The 19,870-nt window shown below is 31.7% G+C and overlaps 2 protein-coding genes across 4 annotated transcripts; one reads left to right on the top strand and one right to left on the bottom strand.

Annotated features, from left to right (window-relative positions):
* The first annotated feature begins 145 nt into the window (after positions 1-145).
* Positions 146-6,663, top strand: LOC130443798 (kanadaptin). Its single transcript, XM_056778639.1, has 10 exons — positions 146-487; positions 539-731; positions 817-955; positions 1,679-1,895; positions 1,970-2,119; positions 2,186-2,356; positions 2,409-2,563; positions 2,846-3,263; positions 5,722-5,952; positions 6,032-6,663. Exons 1-10 carry the CDS (start codon positions 229-231, stop codon positions 6,526-6,528), a joined length of 2,430 nt encoding a protein of 809 aa, XP_056634617.1. The 5' UTR covers positions 146-228; the 3' UTR covers positions 6,529-6,663.
* A 456-nt stretch (positions 6,664-7,119) lies between these two features.
* Positions 7,120-19,141, bottom strand: LOC130443804 (ecdysone 20-monooxygenase). 3 transcript variants are annotated; one of them, XM_056778669.1, is made up of 5 exons: positions 19,062-19,141; positions 13,657-14,089; positions 9,541-9,838; positions 9,203-9,417; positions 7,120-9,144 (listed from the first exon to the last, which is right to left on the bottom strand). In XM_056778669.1, the coding sequence occupies exons 2-5, from the start codon at positions 14,087-14,089 to the stop codon at positions 8,618-8,620; spliced, it is 1,473 nt and encodes a 490-aa protein (XP_056634647.1). In that variant the 5' UTR covers positions 19,062-19,141; the 3' UTR covers positions 7,120-8,617. The 3 variants fall into 3 exon arrangements, with proteins under 3 accessions (XP_056634647.1, XP_056634639.1, XP_056634631.1); XM_056778661.1 differs by lacking the exon at positions 19,062-19,141 and adding an exon at positions 16,234-16,442; XM_056778653.1 differs by lacking the exon at positions 19,062-19,141 and adding an exon at positions 15,936-16,438.
* Positions 19,142-19,870: the final 729 nt, after the last annotated feature.

The following is a 19,870-nucleotide window of genomic DNA, read 5'->3' as shown; positions in this document are numbered from 1 at the left end:
TGATGATAAATTGTAAATGAGCAATTTTTATGTTAATAGATGTTTAAAATATATTATTTATGTGATTTATTCCTTCAAAATTTCCAAAATCAGGAATAAATATGGATGAAATAGTTATTTTTATTGTGGTTAAGGTGGTGTGGCTGAGATTAGATTTGACATTGACAAGCTGAAAATAAATAATATATTTTATATAACCTATACGAATTAATAAATGTTTAATGTAAAATGGAAAATACCGAAGAAAGTAAAGAAATTTCACAGGAACCTCAAGATGATGAAAAATTTGATAAGGTTTTCAAAAAACCTATCCTAATAGGAAAAATCGGTAAATTACCTAAGAAATTAGGTTCTGATAAACATGATACATTTGATACCAATTATAAGAAAACGCAAGAATTACGTTTAGATGAAACAGAAAATGAACTGCAATCTACTTCTAGTAATGTAATTATGGGAAAAACTGAAGAAATACAATTGAAGGAAGGTAGATTTATCAACAGTTTTTACTACAGTTTTCTTTATAACGTATTTTTAGCCCAAAGCTTTCCCTTACCGTACAATGAACCAATTTGGTCGGGTATCCCTGTTAGTAACGGAAAAGATTATTCATTCGATGTGCTAAAAAATGGTTCAATTATAGAAAACATCAACTTGATGAGCAAACCTTATTGGATTTTTGGAAGACTTTTACATTGTGACATTTCCATGGAACACCCAACAATATCTCGGTATTTAATTAACAGTAAAATAAAGAAATTAATTCATTTAAAAATGTATTTAATTTAAAAAATTGTGTATAATTGTGCGTTTCAGTTACCACGCGATCCTTCAGTACAGAAAAGAACCTTCACAAAAAGACGGTACTGGTTTTTACATCTACGATTTAGATAGCACCCACGGTACTTTTTTGAACAAAAACCGCCTCAAACCGAAAGTTTTTGTCCGAATACAGGTAAATAATCAACCCAGCAAATTATTACTGCTGTAGGAACCGGATTCTATTTGTTGTAGACTTTCGACGATCCCGTCAAACGCTTCTTCATAACTTTCGGTAACCCTCTGCTGTTTTTCTTTTTGAACCATCATTTTATTGTGTAAGTCGTCGATTTTTCTACGAATATCTTCCATGTATTGAGTTAAGTCGTCTCTAGATTCGAATTTACTGTTTGCAGCCGCAGTTGCTGGGTCGAATTTTTTCTGTGATTCAATTACATTTTTTTGATAAGAAAACTTGATGTTTTCGATATTTTTCTTTATCCTTTGTAGGTATTCAGAGCTTGAATTCAATTTTCTTCTCAGATCCTTCAATTATTGGAATGATTAAAAATCTATAACAATTAAACAGTCAATTTTACCTTGAATTGATTCTCCAGTTCTTCATTTTTTTCTTTAGCCACTGATTTCATTGCTTCTGTTTTCGCAAATATCTCTTGGATTTCCTGTAGGGATTTTTTTTCATTACCTAAATCATTTTGATTAGATGTGGACTGCTTAGCTTCGTTGAGACATTCTTTTATAAGTTTTTCATCAACTGTATCCATTTTTTATGATTTAATTTTGTCAGAAACGCTCGCAGAAAATATAATAAATTGATTTGTCATTAAATGACAGTTTTATCAATATCTCTATGGAAACATAATAGATTTTTCTCTAAAGAAACGTTTTACCTTTGTAGGTGGGACATATATTAAAATTAGGTTGTAGCACAAGATCTTATATATTAGTAGGACCTGAATGTGACGAAGAGGAAGAGTCCGAATTAACAGTTACTGAATTGAAGGAAAAAAGAGCAGAAGAAATACGAAAACGTGAAGAAGAAGCACTAAGGATACAAAAGGAAGTCGAGGAAAAGAAAAGAAGAGATGAAGAAAGAGGAGTTGATTGGGGATTGGGTATGTTTTCAATATTTCTACAATACATTTGAAATGAAATTCAATACTGTATTATCCTCAGTTATTATTTTCAGGTGAAGATGCAGATGAAGAAACAGATCTATCTGAAAACCCCTATGCTCAAAGTAACAACGAAGAACTTTATTTAGACGACCCCAAAAAGGCTCTTAGAGGATTTTTCGAACGAGAGGGGCTAGAATTGGAATATAAATGCGAGGAACAAGGTTTATTTTTAAAATTACTCTATAATTTTATTGAAACTAATTAAATTTACGAATTTTATTTTTCAGGTATGGGTCAGTTTATTTGTAAAGTAGAATTACCAGTGGACGACGAAATGGGGCGTAATATAGTCGCAGAGGTACTTCACAAGGGTAAAAAGAAAGAAGCAGTTGTACAATGCGCTCTGGAAGCTTGCAGGATACTGGATAGATACGGAGTACTACGTCAAGCAACTCATGGTATATATTGTTTAATATATTTGAAATTGTTTTTTATTTTTGGTACTTGTAGAATCGCGCAAGAGGAAAAGTAAAAATTGGGAAGACAATGATTATTATGACAGTGATGAAGATACTTTCTTGGATAGAACAGGTACCATAGAGAAGAAACGTGAGAAAAGAATGAATGCAAAAGCGCCTCAGAAAGTAGAAACATACGAAAGTTTGGTAAGAAAACTTTTGGAAGTTGCCCCTCAAAATAGGTACCAAAATTTCTCTAATTTAGGTTCCTAATATTACATTATATTTATTTAAAAGTAGTAAGTGTTAATCTTTGATTAACACTACTTCAAATAATAAAATTTTGTATTTTATTTCCTTTTGAGTGTAAAAATTCAATAATTATCGAGGTTTTATGGTTTTCCTACCATCTATTTTAATATTATACCATGTACATCGTATTTTTTAATAAATGGAAATAGTTATTAGATCAATATTTTTATATTACAGGTGGAGAAAGAAAAATCAATAGCGAATTCGATAAAAGACCTTGAAACTCGAATATCGTCGATCCGTGCTAAAATAGAATCCGAAAACAATCAAAATAACGACGAAGATTCTTTGGATAGTTACATGAAGATACTAAATGAATCAAATATTGATAAACGTTCAATATCTAAATTAAGAACGGAATTAAGCAATCTTAAATTGGAACAAACTAAAATTGTGAAATTGATAAATTTGGTGAGACCCGCGAATTTACCACCCCTAATTATCAAAGATGCCCCAAGCACAAGTAAGGATTCAACTAATAAATCCTTACCATTGTTCGGGAAGCGGAGGAAGATCCAATTCAAAATGGAACAGAAATTAAATTATGATTTAAGTGAAAATAACGATTTAGATGACGAAGAAGACGATATAGAGGGTAAGTTTATAATTTATTATGTTTTTATCTAAGTAATTATGAAAATAATTAGGAGTAGTTCAAATGTACCATCAACTCGTATCCCTTTAATTCACCATCCATTAATATATATATATATATATATATATATATATATATATATATATATATATATATATATATATATATATATATATATATATATATATATATATATATATATATATATATATATATATATATATATATATATATATATTATATATATATATATATACTTTTTACATATATATTAATCCATTAGAAAATTCATTTAATATGTTTTTTTTAACATTCAAAATGTTAATTTAAATTTAGAAAACAATAACATTTATTATGTAACTACAATTTAATAACTTGCCAGTGACAGCTAGCACGGAATATATAAAAGGTTTAGAATATGACATTGACAGATAATTTGAAACAACTACTAGGGATTATTTTTCAATAACACAATTGACAGGAGAATAAATATTCGCGTTTTGAAGTTAAGCTTTGTTTTTTTCTGCTAAAGTCTGTTTAGTGTTGGTGGTCTATTGTAAATTATTTTTATTGTACAGGGTGCGGCAGCATAACTTCCTTTTTTAAAAAGTTCGCCATTTAGTCGGTAGATGTCGTAACGGAGTGCTAGTGGTCTCGTTCGAGAGGGGGGACTATAAAGTTTTGTCCCGGCACAGTTCAGTCGCCATCATGCGTTGGAACAGTGAGGAGCGTGCGTTTGCCGTTGAGGTTTACTTTTCGAGCGGATGTTCTGTGATCGCAACCCAGCGCGCCTTTCGGAATCGCTTTAATTTAGCCCCCTTGGCCCCTGTTCCGGACCGGAAATCAATTGTTACGTGGGTCACTACGTTCGGACAAACTGCAAGTGTGACAAGACGAAGAACTGGAGTCCCTCGGCCCATTAGATCACTGGAGAACATTGAGTTAGTTAGAACTTCAGTGTTGCGATCACCACGGCGTTCTGCGCGCAAACATGCGTCTGCCCTTGGACTTTCCGATCGTTCTGTGAGGAGAATACTTCATGATGATCTTCATTTTCATCCATACAAGATGGCAATTGTGCAGGATCTTTCTGAACGTGACTTCAATTCTCGGAGGAACGCGTGTGAGGTTTTTCTGGAAGTCGTTCCTGAGGACGCTATTGTTTTTTTTAGTGATGAAGCCCATTTTCATTTGTGTGGATCCGTAAACAAACAAAACATGCGCTACTGGGCTGATACCAATCCTCGACAATTGCATCAACGGCCTTTGCATTCACCTAAAGTCACAGTGTGGTGTGCAATTTACTCACGTGGAATTATTGGTCCCTGGTTCTTTGAGGAAAATGAAGTCACAGTGACAGTGAATTCGCACCGGTATGTAAACATGTTACAGGAATTTTTTTTCCCACGGCTAGATGAGTTGGACTTAGGGGACACTTGGAAGACGGAGCAACGGCACACACTTCAAGAACATCGATGGCTGTTTTGAGGGAACACTTCCCAGAGCGCCTTATCTCAATTAGGGGCGATTTGGAGTGGCCAGCCCGCTCTCCCGATTTGACCCCTTGTGATTATTTCCTATGGGGTTTTTTGAAATCCCGTGTGTATGTGAACCGTCCAAGGACCCTACAAGATTTGAAGACGAACATCCAGGAAGAAATTGCCAACATAACGCCTGCTATGCTGTCAAGAGTCATGACAAACGCCAGAAATCGGTTTACTCAGTGTATGGAGAATGGGGGACGTCACCTAACTGATTTGATCTTCAAAACTCAGTAAAACAAAACTTTATGTATGTGCCTGTATTATAAAAAACGAATAAAAATTTTCTGATTCATACAATAAGTTTTATTAACTTTTGAAAAAAGGAAGTTATGCTGCCGCACCCTGTATTGTAAAATATTTGTAAAAGTGTATTTTAGCTTATTAATTTTTTAAAGCTTTCCGGTTTTTTTTATTAACTAAATTTAGGTAATAAATCGTCTTATTTATTATCAACATGCAATTTGACCTGAATGTGCTAAATGTTCAGAAACGTTGCTTTATCCATGAAAATTATCCAATTTAAAACAAGCTATGCGATATATAGTGTGTTTGACAGAAAAAAGGAGGCTGGCAATATTTAAGGAATGTTATTTGAAATTATCATTACTACTACTACTTACCCTGAATCTGCTAAACTGTCAGAGAAGTTGCTTAATCAATGGAAATAGTTTTAAATTGCCTATATAACTAAGTGTAGATTGAAAAAAGAAATTTTAGGTGTTAAGAAACATTGTATAAAAATGTTTTATGTAATTTACTTAGATATATGAAAAAAATTAGAAGAAAATTATCAACTTTACATAGATCAAACAAATTAAAAAATAGTTAATTGACCCTTTTTTCTTATCGTGTACTTTTTATACATTTTTTATTGTGGTTTTATTATATCCCGAGGTAAATTCAAACTTTTATAGATAAAATTGATGAAAAAACTATAGAAATCAATAGTGGACATGAAGAATCCACAACCATCACAGAAACAGAACGTAACGAAAACAATGATGAAATACAAGCTTCTTCTAGCTCTACTTCATCCGATCAAGCATCTACTACCACTAATTCGTTAATATTAAAAATTTTAGAAAATACTATGACATTTAAAGAATTTGATAGACTTTTGAAGACAAATTTCCCATCTTGTACTAGTAAGTAAGCATTTTCATTTAGTATTTTCTCTCAAATTAAGTCTGTCGTAGGTGAACTATGATTATATTATCATTTCAGGTGAATATCAAGATAAACTATTAAAAATCTTGGATACAATAAAAGATCTGGCAACAAATGAAGACCGAATGCTGGTAGATTTGAAAACCTTGTCAGCAAAAAACGATAAGGTCGTCAAATTGTTGGAGGACTTGAAACACGTCCCGACCTCTGATAAAAAATTGGAACACAGAGCTTGGTCTGAACTGAACAGGATATTCGACGAACTGAACGCCATGACCGATCAAAAATTCAAAGTATTAAGCGAACTGAAAAAGATGGGAAGCGAAATCAAAACAATTTTTGATGTAAAACCCCAAGAAAAGAACCAGGATATTGATGACAGAAGGAAAAGGAAGAACCAAAAGCGCATGCAGCACAAAAAAGAAAAACAAGAGCAAGAAAAGCAGAAAGAGTATGAGGAAGATTCATCGAGGGAGAATTATGACATGTGGGTGCCTCCTAAAGACCAATCTGGAGATGGGAGGACCAGTTTGAACGATAAATTAGGGTATTGAAATGTATGTTTAAGTGATAGTGTGTTATAACCTGAAATTGAGTGTATTAAATGATGCAGGTGAGTTCTATTTTTGTTTTTAAACTTTGAAAAATTTTTGTTCAAATGAGTTCAAACAGAGTGACCTATAATAGGAAATCAGTGGTGTAGACATAAAAAAACTAGGATAAAGGTAAGTTATTGATTTTAATGGTTAATTTTTGATATTTTCCATCAAAATTGATTGAAAAACTTTTCTTTGAATTTCTTATCAAATAAGTGAAAAGAACTCTTTAACAAACAATGTTTTTCTTTTATCTTACTTCATCTCAAATTTTGGTGATTTAGTAGCTAATTTTTGTACTTTTTATAACAAAATTCTTTTAGATAAATAATTATTGGTGATTTTTCACTTATATATCTGCAGTTTAAAAACTTACATTTCATATTAGATCGTTTAAAAACAAAGTTTGATTCACCCTGTTACACAACACCCAGTACACAACAAATCTTGTGTATTCATGATTGTGAGACTAGAAATTTCACTTTTTATAAATAAAATCGGTATTTCAATATTCTCATATTAAATGTCTATAAATAAAATCAATTGGGGTATAATACAAACCATTTAATGATTTTTTTACATCTGATAAACTATAACACGAAAAATACACGATTTTTTTCACAATTATCGCATTTTAAAATCTTCCAAAATAAACTAAACAACTATAAGTAGTTCAAATGTACAAAAAACAACTAGAGTAAAAAACATCACTGCAACTGTTTAATACGCAGAACAAATAATATATTAACAAATTATAATAACCAATTCACAAATCAACATATTAATTTTTTTTTTTAGAAAATTTAACAAAATTTTATAACTAGTACATAACCAAAAACAATGACAGCACAAAAGTACAATTGAAGAAATTGACAGTGACATTTAACATAGAATAATTATTTATCAGAATAAAATTTTGTCAATGATAAATTATACTTTGAGTATTTGACATTGACAAATGACAGATGAGCTTAAAAAAACGACAACAAGTATATTTAATATTCATATTTTGAGTGAAAAACTTATTTTCTTAATCAAAACTTAGTTAACTATGTAAATATTCCCCATCTGTAAGTTTTTTTGAAATAATTAGTTATTATAATAATCAATCTTTGATAATTTATTGTATAATGATGAAATTGTGAAAACATAGGAAACAAAACATTGGATTCAATTCAATATTTTCGTTAATATGAAATTTAAGTTTCTCTACTTCTCAAATATGGTTTGACTTCTTCCTGATTAATTTTCCAAAATGAGTTCTTTTTATTATTAGGTTATGTTTCCCTTAAGATCGATCATTTTAACATCAATATAAATATTTACAGGGTGTCCACATAGGTTAAAGGAGTTGTAAGGTATTGAGAAACATTGAAATTTGCCGTCACCAACAAAAAAAATGGTGGCACGTTTTAAGGATCTTATTCAAAAGTGTATCATTTAACTTTACAAGAGTCTGTGAAATGTTCGAAAACGTTGCTTTTTCCACAGAAATCGTTTGGAAATTACTTATACTATCAAACTAAGCGGAATATATGGCGTGTCTCATCGAATAAAGCAGGCTGAAACATTTTAAGGAGTCTTAATCGAAAGTGTATGGTGTGTCTCATCGAAAAAGGGACATCATTTAAAAATGTGTTATGTAACGAACCAGAGTTTGCTAGATGTTAAGAAACGTCATATTTTCTATAGGAATCGTTTGAAAGTTGCTATAAACTATAAAAAATATACAGGATGTCCCATTAGAAATAACTAATTTAGGATAACTGAAAAGTTATTTCTTTTTTTGAATTATTTTCTCATTATTCGCGTTATACAGGTTAAACCATTGTTTTTGTATCATTTTATGATAATACTATTTACAAGGAGATTCTTTTACTTAGTTGCCGGTTCATTAAAAATTAAAAATTCCCTAAACCCAAAGAAAAATTCATAAACCGTTTTTGTGGTTATGTCTAAAGCTGGAATGTATTCAGTCTCGAGTTTCCCTTAAATTTAATCCCTCTCACTAATATTTGAACTAAATAATTGGATATGTACAATTAGATCAAACTCTATCTTTGAATATCATCGCCGTTGGACCTTTAGGCGATAACAAAAATTCGAATTGCAATTCCATAGGTCGGATAATTTCGATTTCGAAATTTTTAACGATATTTTCGACGATAATAGGCAGAACATGTTCGATGAACCTTTTCCCCGGACATATTCTCCTCCCTATACCGAACGGACTCACCAAAAACGGCGAATTATTCAACGTGTAATTTTTCTGATCTTTCAACCATCTTTCCGGTCGGAATTCCGAAGCGTTCGGAAAATATTTTTCGTTTCGGCACGCGACGCCCGTTTGACAAATGACGACGCTTCCCGCTTTCACTTTGTAACCCGACAATTCGAGATCCTCTTCGGTTATTCTCGCTAAACAATTAGCTGTCGGTAGAACGCGGAAACTTTCCATGACGCAAGCTTTCAAATACGCCCCCGACGAATCTTCGAGGATCTTCTCCTGCGTGCCGGGGTGTTTAGCTACGAGGTACAGTAAAAAAACGAGACTGTTTTTTAACGTGTGAATACCTGGGAAGACGAAAGATTAGTTTTAGTATTAAAAAAAAAAAAAATGATTTTAACTTACCGGCGGCTATGAAATCTACGATGGCGGCGGTTTTTTCTCTCTCGTCTATGTTGGCGTTGAGGACGGATTGGAATATGGCGCTCTCTTTGGTCGAATCTTCGACGTTTCGGATCAATTCCGAAGCTATATTGTAGATTGTTTCCTCGCTTTCGGCTAGTCGTTTATAGGCGGACGTTTTGAAGAATTTCCATATCGGTAAACCGAAATAAGTGTCCCTATAACGCGAAATAATACAGGGGTTATACGAAAAATTATTTTAATTTCTATTTCTACCTTAAATAAATCAATTTCGGTTACTAATTCCGAAAAAAATTGACGTGAAACTATCTTTATCTCACCTTATAGCGATGAAATTTTGATGTATAGCCTCTGCTAGCATCTTAGCGATCTCGGATTCCTCTCCGGGCAACATAAATCCCAATCTCCGACCTAATACCAAAGCGCAAGATGTTTCTAACCCCATTTTATTGACGATTTCGTCCAAATCCGCGATTAAACTGTCACTTTGACGTTTCTGTTTAATCAAATTACAAAAATCTTCAGTTATAACTTGCATTTGCGGCAAGAAACCGTATATTGTTTTCGGACTCGTTATATTAGTTGTCAAAGATGTTCTCAGATGATGCCATATCGTTCCTGAAACACAAACAGCATTCATTCGAGTAGACCGATATTATCGATCATAAATCGAATGAAACAAAAAATCGAAACAATTTTATGTCAAACAATTGACACAAGTCAGTAAGTGACGCAGCACGGAGCATTCTTATCAATGCAAAAAAGAAGAAACAACGATTGACGTTTACTGTATTAAAAGACGTACAACGTTCTTTAGAATAAAATAAAAAAGAAGAATTCCTGCTAATTTTTTATGACGTCTCGACAAAGTTCAGTTCGTAAAAGTCTTTTTAAAAAAGAAAAACTAAACGTGGATCATAGAGAGTATATCTCAAATGATTGACGTAAACGTCAATAGAAGACGTAGCACGGAACTTTCTGATTGATACAATAAAAAAGAAGAATAACTAATTTTTATGAGGCCCCAATAAAATTCGGTTCATACGAGTCTTATTAAAGAAGAAGATTTATGTAATTATAAACAAAATTAAACATAGATCAAAGAGATTATATAACAAATGATTGATGTAAACGTCAATAAAAGATGTAACACGAAATTTTCTTATCAATACAATAAAAAAAAAGAAACAACGATACAATAAAAAAGAAGAATAATGCAATTGTAAACATAGATCATAGAGAGTATATGTCAAATGATTGACGTAAACGTCAATAGAAAACGTGACACGGAACTTTTATCGATACAATAAAAAAGAAGAAACAACGATTGACGTAAACGGAAATAAAAGACGTACAACGGAACGTTCTTATCGATACAATAAAAAAGAAGAATTATGCAATTATAAACAAAATTAAACATAGATCATAGAGAGTATATGTCAAATGATTGACGTAAACGTCAATAGAAAACGTGACACGGAACTTTTATTGATACAATAAAAAAGAAGAAACAACGATTGACATACACGGAAATAAAAGAGGTACAACGGAACGTTCTTATCGATACAATAAAAAAGAAGAATTATGCAATTATAAACAAAATTAAACATAGATCATAGAGAGTATATGTCAAATGATTGACGTAAACGTCAATAGAAAACGTGACACGGAACTTTTATTGATACAATAAAAAAGAAGAAACAACGATTGACGTAAACGGAAATAAAAGACGTACAACGGAACGTTCTTATCGATACAATAAAAAAGAAGAATTATGCAATTATAAACAAAATTAAACATAGATCATAGAGAGTATATGTCAAATGATTGACGTAAACGTCAATAGAAAACGTGACACGGAACTTTTATTGATACAATAAAAAAGAAGAAACAACGATTGACGTAAACGGAAATAAAAGACGTACAACGGAACGTTCTTATCGATACAATAAAAAAGAAGAATTATGCATTTATAAACAAAATTAAACATAGATCATAGAGAGTATATGTCAAATGATTGACGTAAACGTCAATAGAAAACGTGACACGGAACTTTTATCGATACAATAAAAAAGAAGAAACAACGATTGACGTAAACGGAAATAAAAGACGTACAACGGAACGTTCTTATCGATACAATAAAAAAGAAGAATTATGCAATTATAAACAAAATTAAACATAGATCATAGAGAGTATATGTCAAATGATTGACGTAAACGTCAATAGAAGATGTGACACGGAACTTTCTTATTGATTCTATAAAAAAGAAGAAACGACGTTTGACGTAAACGGAAATAAAAGACGTACAACGGAACGTTCTTATCGATACAATAAAAAAGAAGAATTATGCAATTATAAACAAAATTAAACATAGATCATAGAGAGTATATGTCAAATGATTGACGTAAACGTCAATAGAAAACGTGACACGGAACTTTTATTGATACAATAAAAAAGAAGAAACAACGATTGACATACACGGAAATAAAAGACGTACAACGGAACGTTCTTATCGATACAATAAAAAAGAAGAATTATGCAATTATAAACAAAATTAAACATAGATCATAGAGAGTATATGTCAAATGATTGACGTAAACGTCAATAGAAGATGTGACACGGAAGTTTCTTATTGATTCTATAAAAAAGAAGAAACGACGATTGACGTACAACGGAACGTTCTTATACAATAAAAAAGAGAAACCGAACTAAAGTTTACGAAGCCTCAACATACTTTAGTTTTCACAAGACTCTTGAAAAAACAAAATCAGACGTAGAGTTGATGTCAAACGAATAACAATATTAGTTTATCAAAGATCTGTAGGTAATTTCAACTCTAATACATTAACTATATCAAATAAATTGCATACGTCAATTGACCATAACAAAAAATAAGAGTTTAGTGTTTGACACTTATATCAAAATGTTTAAGTGCTTCAAACATTTAATTATAATACTAATTAGTATTAGCAAGTGTAAATAAAACCAAACATGAACCATAAATAGATTGGAAGTCAGATAATGTCACTAAAAAACAGGCCGAATAGCCCTGGCAGCTGAGGCCTTTCCAACCTTAAGAAGAAGAGTTATTTTTATTCATATATGTATATATATATATATATATATATATATATATATATCCAATATATTCATAATATGCTTCAATTGTTAAATTATATTAAAAATTGAATGCATTTAATCGAAAAATATGTATATAAAAAAGACGTAACACGGAAGGCTCTGATCGATATAATAAAAAAGAAGAAACACAGCTAATCCTTACCCACAAGATAGTTCAGTTGAAACGCTCCTCTACGAAAAAGAAGAATTTAATAATTATAGATACATCGATAACTTTATGTTTACATCGTGACGTTTGTTTTTGTTTCTTCTTCTTTTTATCAAGATAACGAGCCGCCGATGGTTTTAAAACATGTTAAAATTATACCAGTATTTCCGGATATATTATATTATGTTTTATGTATGCCGGAGTGATATGACGTACATTTTTTTTAAAATAAACTTATCTGTTTGTGTTTGTCATATTTTTCAACATAAATACTAATAATAGATTGCTGTTATAATTGTTGTTGTAATATTTACTCAAGGAGATAAAGGGCGAACACGAATAAAGAATATTTTTAAAATCTAACAACCTCCAGACAAATTGTAAACATTTTTATTTAAACAATCCACTTAAAATAATTGTAAACAGAGTGGATCATAGAAAAATGCTAAAAAAACATCAACTTTGAGGTTATTTCTTATTGCGTGAACGCATATATCCGGAGGGGCGCGGGAGATAAGTCAATCGATAGCGTATCGTGCGTTGTTCGCGCGTGAGTTTTACCAAATCGGTAATTCGGCGACTCTAGCACATTGTTCGTCACTTAAATGATCCGCCAGGCGTCTGATTAATTGGAAAATGGGTCCAGAAATTTGATGAGAACTCTGGGCTTGCAAACTCTTTTAGAAATAGTGTTCGTGACGAGCTTGATTTGTCTATTCGGAAGCGTATTGTAGCTTTAAACGGGCATAGATCATTCGCATTTCAAATTTGAGCGATTTCAACGTTTACCACCATCTTGTTTTGCCATGAGCTCATTTTTATCAAAATGGCCGCCACTGGAGTGCAACCAGTTCAGAAATCGTCCACATTGGCATAAACATGTGCCTTTACCGTAAAAATGCTGAGAACATGGACAAAACACGTTTTCCTAGCAAATTGATCTCCAAAAGAAGTGATATAAATTGGCTTCCACGCAGTCCCGGATTCAACAGCTATAGATTTTTTTCCTGTGGGATTATGTCGAATCTGAAGTGTAAGCCAACAAATTGACTTCCCGGGTACATTTAAAAGGAAAATAAATGCCTGGAGAGCAACGGACTAAGTATTTAAACACGCGACAAACTTTTTTTGAGACACTTGTACTTACCTTGTTCGTTGACTAGTCCGGTACTGGCGTATCTATCTGGTCGGCTCCTTCTGTATTCTACTACTGCCTCCGTAGGAGGTCGTATCGGATACTTCCCGGTGCTTTTGAAAACTTTCTCGATATCGATTTTTTCATAAACGCTTATAACCGGAATATTAAAAAGCGCTTCTTCTTTCACTATCGGTCCGTATTTTTCGTACATTTCCACGTAAAATTCGTGGATTTTCCCGAAACTATAACCTCCGAAGGTAAACATCCACCTCGTTCCGAGGAAGGGTAACGATAAAGGCCCCGGTATATCATGTACGTTATTTCGTAGACAATCTATATTTTTACGATTCCACCAAGGCGGTCCATAACCGAATAATATGAAAGCTACGATGACGAAGATGTAATTGAAAGTGCTGAACGAAAATATGATTTCGTTTATCATCTGAAACAAACATTCAAAAAAATTTAACAATCCAAAAAACCCCTTCCATTTAATTCTCCCATATATCTACAACTCCCTCTTTCGTCTTATACGTCTCCGCCTTCTTTATCTTATTCATCCTAAACCTATTTCTAACCTAGAAATTCTAAACAGAACGTAATTCCTTTCTTTCTATCTCTCTATCCCTCCCCATTTCACTGAACCGCGAGATTATTCTCTTTTATCCCATTTACACCCTTTCGCCCTTCTTCTAAACCTAATTCGGACGTTGTAATTGAAAAATCCAACTCTTCTTCTCTGCTTCCCTTTCTATTCTACTCTCTTATTCGTCTTTTGAACCTTCTCCTTTTCTCTCTCTATTCCCCTTTTGTCTTTTACCTCTCTTTCTATTTTTTTCTTAGTGTACTTTTATCTTGAAATTAAAAAAAAACTTTCTTCTTCACTCTTTCCATTTCCTTTTCAATGTCTTTCTTTTTCTTCTTCTTTTTTACCTCTCTTTAGAGCTCTCTTCCATTCCTCCCGATTATGTTTTAATATATTAATTTTTAAAAACTCTTTCCTTTTTCTCCTCGCCATTTATCTCCTAACCTTAAAATTAGATAATATGATCGACTTCTCTCTCTTTCTGATCTTTTTCCTTTCTTCTCTGTCTCCTCTCGTCTCTATTTTTAACATTTGAATTTAAAAAAAATTACAGTTTTGCCTTTCCTCTCTTTTTTAATTTTTTCATCCCCTTCTCCCTTTTGTCACTTTCTCCTTCTTCTACCCTTCTCCTATTCGCCCTAACCCTCTTTTTAATATTCAGAAAGGAAAATGTGATCACTTGATCTACTTCTGTCGCTTTATCTTCTTCTTTTTTCTTTTTCTTTTGTTTCTAGCCATCTCCCACCTCTATTATCACTATATTTATCCTTCAAATTTAAAGATATCTTTATTTTTTCATCCCCTACTATTTTTGGTCACTTTCTCCTTCTTCCACCTTTTTATATTCCTCTCCTATTCATTTTAAGCCCCTTTTGAATCTCAAAATTGGAAAATTAATTTTTTCATTCCCTTCTCCTTCTTCTACCCTTCTCCTATTCGCCCTAACCCTCTTTTTAATATTCAGAAAGGAAAATGTGTTCACTTGATCTACTTTTATCTCTTTATCTTCTTCTTTTTTCTTTTTCTTTTGTTTCTAGCCATCTCCCACTCCTATTGTCACTATATTTATCCTTCAATTCCTTTTTTTCCTTTTCACTTTCTGTATAGCACCCTGACCCTATACTTAACCTTAAAAATAAAAAAAAAACAAAATTTCTTCCTCTTGTTCTCTCTTTTTTACTTTCTTCTTCTTCTTCTAACCTTTCCTATTTACCCCAACGCCATTTTTAATTTTCTTTGTGAACACAATTGATTCATACGAAATTAAAATTAATTCCAATGAAAGTTAGAACAATTAGAAGTGTATTGAATATTTCAAAAATTCTGGATACGATTTGAGGAACTACCCCAACGCGCAGAATCTAAAATAGATTTAAACCGTGCGGAAATATTGGAAAACAGTTAGAAAGGGGTCGAGAGTTTCCTAGGTAACCGTACACAAATCTCTCCGCAGCCTTTCTGCCACCAGTACGTGAAAACTGGGTATCAAAAAAATACGAAGAGGATTTTTATTTTCTAATATCGAAATAATTCCATAAAGATTACACGCACTGTATAATAAATAGTTGATTGGATTATTTATATTCTATAGTTTAATGTGTGTACGTTTTTGAGATGCTTTATTTATAAATAATGTTTTTAAAATTAATAATAAATTTTTATTATTCAAAATGAATATTTGCACTTGAAAGAAGCTACTCACTTTTTTGTAAAATGTCGTCTTTTGTTAGAGATCGTTATCGAGGCAAAACGTACCAAGAACCTGAAACTTCCTTATCACTATCTTTCAAAAAAAAAATTACAACCAGACACAACAAAAAGTTATCTAGATTCGGAACACAATGCCACTCGTCTCGGAATAGAAAAATTTCTACTGTTTATCTAGAATGCACACGTAGTATCCTCGAAAACAAAAAAATTCGACGCGTGTTTTCTTTTAGCTTTGAAATGGAAAAAAAATAAAAGAAAAAAAAATGTAAACTTTTTGTTTCGTTACTAACCTTGACGCCGGTAACTCGGACGGAACACTGAAGTAAAACTTGACAATTACTATGAATGAAGCTGTCTTATCTCCAATCTCGTCAGGATTTTGATAGGGGAGTCAAATCGTACTGGGTGGACCAAGCCACCGGGATATATCAACCCTAATTTTCGTAAACACCGTCTTTGAAAATTTTATTCGATTGTTCCTATAAATATTTGACAGTCGAATCCAGTGGCGTAGCCAAATAGTTGCATTCAATAAAAATCCAGTGGCGTAGGCAAATAGTTGCATTCAATAAAAATCCAGTGGCGTAGTTACCATTCAGAATTTCTTCGATCAAATTCAGTGGCGTCGTCAAACATTCGAAAGGAATATAAATCCAGTGGCGTAGTCAACCATTCGGCATTTATTCAACCAAATCCAGTAGCGTCCTCAAATATTTGGATTAAATATGAATCCAGTGGCGTAGTCAACCGTTTAGTATACTTTCAACCAAATCCAGTAGCGTCATCAAATATTTGGATTAAATATGAATCCAGTGGCGTTGTTAACCATTCGGCATTTCTTGAAGCAAATTCATTGGCGTCGTCAAACATTCGAAAGGAATATAAATCCAGTGGCGTGCTCATCCATTTGGCATTTCTTCAACCAAATCCAGTGGCGTCGTCATATATTTGCATGAAATATAAATCCAGTGTCGTGCTCAACCATTTGGCATTTCTTCAACCAAATCCAGTGGCGTCATCAAATATTTGGATAAAATATAAAACCAAGGGCGTAGTCAAAAATTCGGCATTTCTTAAACCAAATCCAGTGGCGTCGTCATATATTTGCATGAAATATAAATTCAGTGGCGTAGTCAAACATTCGAAATTTTTTTACCAAAACCAGTACCGTAATTAAACTAAAAGCAGTTTTATATATTCAAATCCAGTGGCGTATTTTTTATATAGAATAATTTGGGAATTTTCATTTATTTCTTTTTTGCACCATCTAACATCGTCTATTAAAAATCAAATTTATTTCTATAATTAAAAATTGTATATTTTTTGGATAAATATCATTAAGATAAATAGGGTCACGAGTTTATCTTTCGAAATATTCGTATAATGACGAAAAAAAAATTTTTTTTATATGACATAAAACGTGTTTTGGTAATAATTATGTTTTTGTTTGATGTCCTCTGACTTCTTAGATAGGGTGCGGTAAAAAAAGAGAAAATTTACATCGAAACGTTCCAAAATAATTTTTGAAATAAAAATTTCATTTATCTGTACTTCTAATTCGTCAATTACCAATTTAGAAATCGAATATGTCAATAATTAAAAAAAGAAGTTCAAGTTATAAATTTTAGGAGCTCTAGCTCTTCAACTACTACCATTACTAAATAAAACTATAGAATTCATCATAAAACGAATATAATGGAATCAGTACCGGATTATATCAACGATTTTTACGTATTTAATATAATAGACGAGCTCTAACTCCTCAAACATCAAAAATTCTCATTTCCCACAACAAAACTCATAAAATAGTGACGTAGGAATCGAGATTCAAAAATATTCAATTTTAGCGAGCTCTAGCTCTTCTACTATTACCAATTTCAACGTAAAACTATGGAATTTAGGAGCTCTAGCTCTTCAACTACTACCATTATTAAGTAAAACTATAGAATTCATCATAGAATGGCTATAATGGAATCAGTACAAGAATATATCAAAGATTTTTACGTATTAACGTAAATGTTGAGCTGTAACTGCTGAAATATCAAAAATTTTCATTTCACACAACGAAACTCATCAAATAGTGACGTAGGAATCGTAATTCAATAATAATCAATTTTGGCGAGCCCCAGCTCCTCAATTAATACCAATATCAACGTAAAACTTTAGAATTCATCGTAGAATAAATATAATGGAATCAGTACAGGAATATAACAAAATGCTTTTACGTATTTAACATAATTGACGAGCTCTAACTTCTCAAACATAAAAAATTCCCATTTCTTACAACGAAACTTATCAAATAGTGACGTAGGAATCGGAATTCAATAATAATGAATTTTTGCGAACTATATAATTAATCATAGAATCAATCAGAACAGAAATATATCAAAAATTCTTACGTATTTAACGTAATTGACGAGCTCTAACTCCTTAAACATCAACAATTTTCACTTACCACTAGTAAATATATCATAGAATGAATAAAAGATAATACATGCTGGAATATATCAAATATTATAACATACTTGGCATAATTGACGAGTTTTAGCTCATCAAATATTCAAAATTTCTGTTTTCCAACGTCAAAATTCGTCTACAAACATTTCGGGGATATGAATCGAAGAAAAATATAAAAAGTAAATTGTAATCTGAATTTCAAGGAGCTCTAGCTCTTTAACTAATACTATCATCGGCTAAATAATTTTTTTAATTATTTCAATTATCAAAATGATATATTATTATAGAAAACTGTCTATTAGATAATTTGAAAGCTCGAACTCGTCAAATCAAAATAATCGATTAAATGAATTGTTTTGTTTTTTTTTTTTTTCGAATAGATGATGAGCTCCAGCTCGTCAAAGTTGTAATCGTAAATATTATATTACGGTACGTAAATAATTCCGTATAATATATTTATATATATATATATATATATATATATATATATATATATATATATATATATATATATATATATATATATATATATATATATATATATAGGTAGTATTCGATGTAAAACTATTCGTATTGAACGGTCAATTGGATTTCTCGAAATTCAAATCGAACAATTCGCAACAAAAAAAGTATTAATCTGCTGAAAAACGACGTCACTAACCTGCAACGGAGAAAAATGCAAACGTTTCGCCTTTCTCGTAAAAAAAACACACGATATCACAGTTTCACAACCGGCCAACAACACTCATCATTTCACACGATGATGATGACGAGATAGATTTTATTTGATCTAAGAATCTGCCAAGTCGATGGAGGATAGTTCAATACCCAGCCGTAGTTATGAGAGACTTATTTAAAACGGAAGTTTGACCAGCTCAAACTGAACACATTGTCGGAATGCGTTTGATTGTAATCGACTGTTTTTCCTTTTCGTTTGCGTTTATTTTTTTCTTCTACGTAATTTATTTTTCTATATAAAGGGAGCATCATTATTGCGGTTTACGTTACCACCCCCGACAACTATTATTTAGTATACAGGGTGAGGTATTCCTCGCGTTATTCATTATAAATCGATGATGTTTTATTTGACGTATATAGGGTGTAGTAAAATAGTGTTAGGAATGAAAATGAACGAGAAGAATTAGTTGGAAATTGAAGAAATTCAAATTATCGAAAAAGTATATGGAAAATGAACGTTTTATAAAAAAATCGATTTGATATGTAATTGAAGTAATTAGAATTAATAGAAACTGATCAAAATGAAGAAAATATTAGTGGAAATGTACTAGAATGAAGAAAATTGAATGACAGACAGTTTCGTGGAAAAGAAAAATTTTAATATTTAAATATTTATTTAAATGGAGAAAACTTAGGAAAATCGAAAAGATTTTAGTGAAATTCACTATTGAAAAAGATGAAAAATAAATTAGCTCTAAAAAGAAACTTTATTGTTACGGAAAAATGAGGTAT

Source organism: Diorhabda sublineata, chromosome 1 (assembly GCF_026230105.1).
Source record: "Diorhabda sublineata isolate icDioSubl1.1 chromosome 1, icDioSubl1.1, whole genome shotgun sequence".
In the NCBI taxonomy this organism is placed as follows: Eukaryota; Metazoa; Arthropoda; class Insecta; order Coleoptera; family Chrysomelidae; genus Diorhabda; species Diorhabda sublineata.
This window is presented reverse-complemented; position numbering and strand designations above follow the sequence as displayed.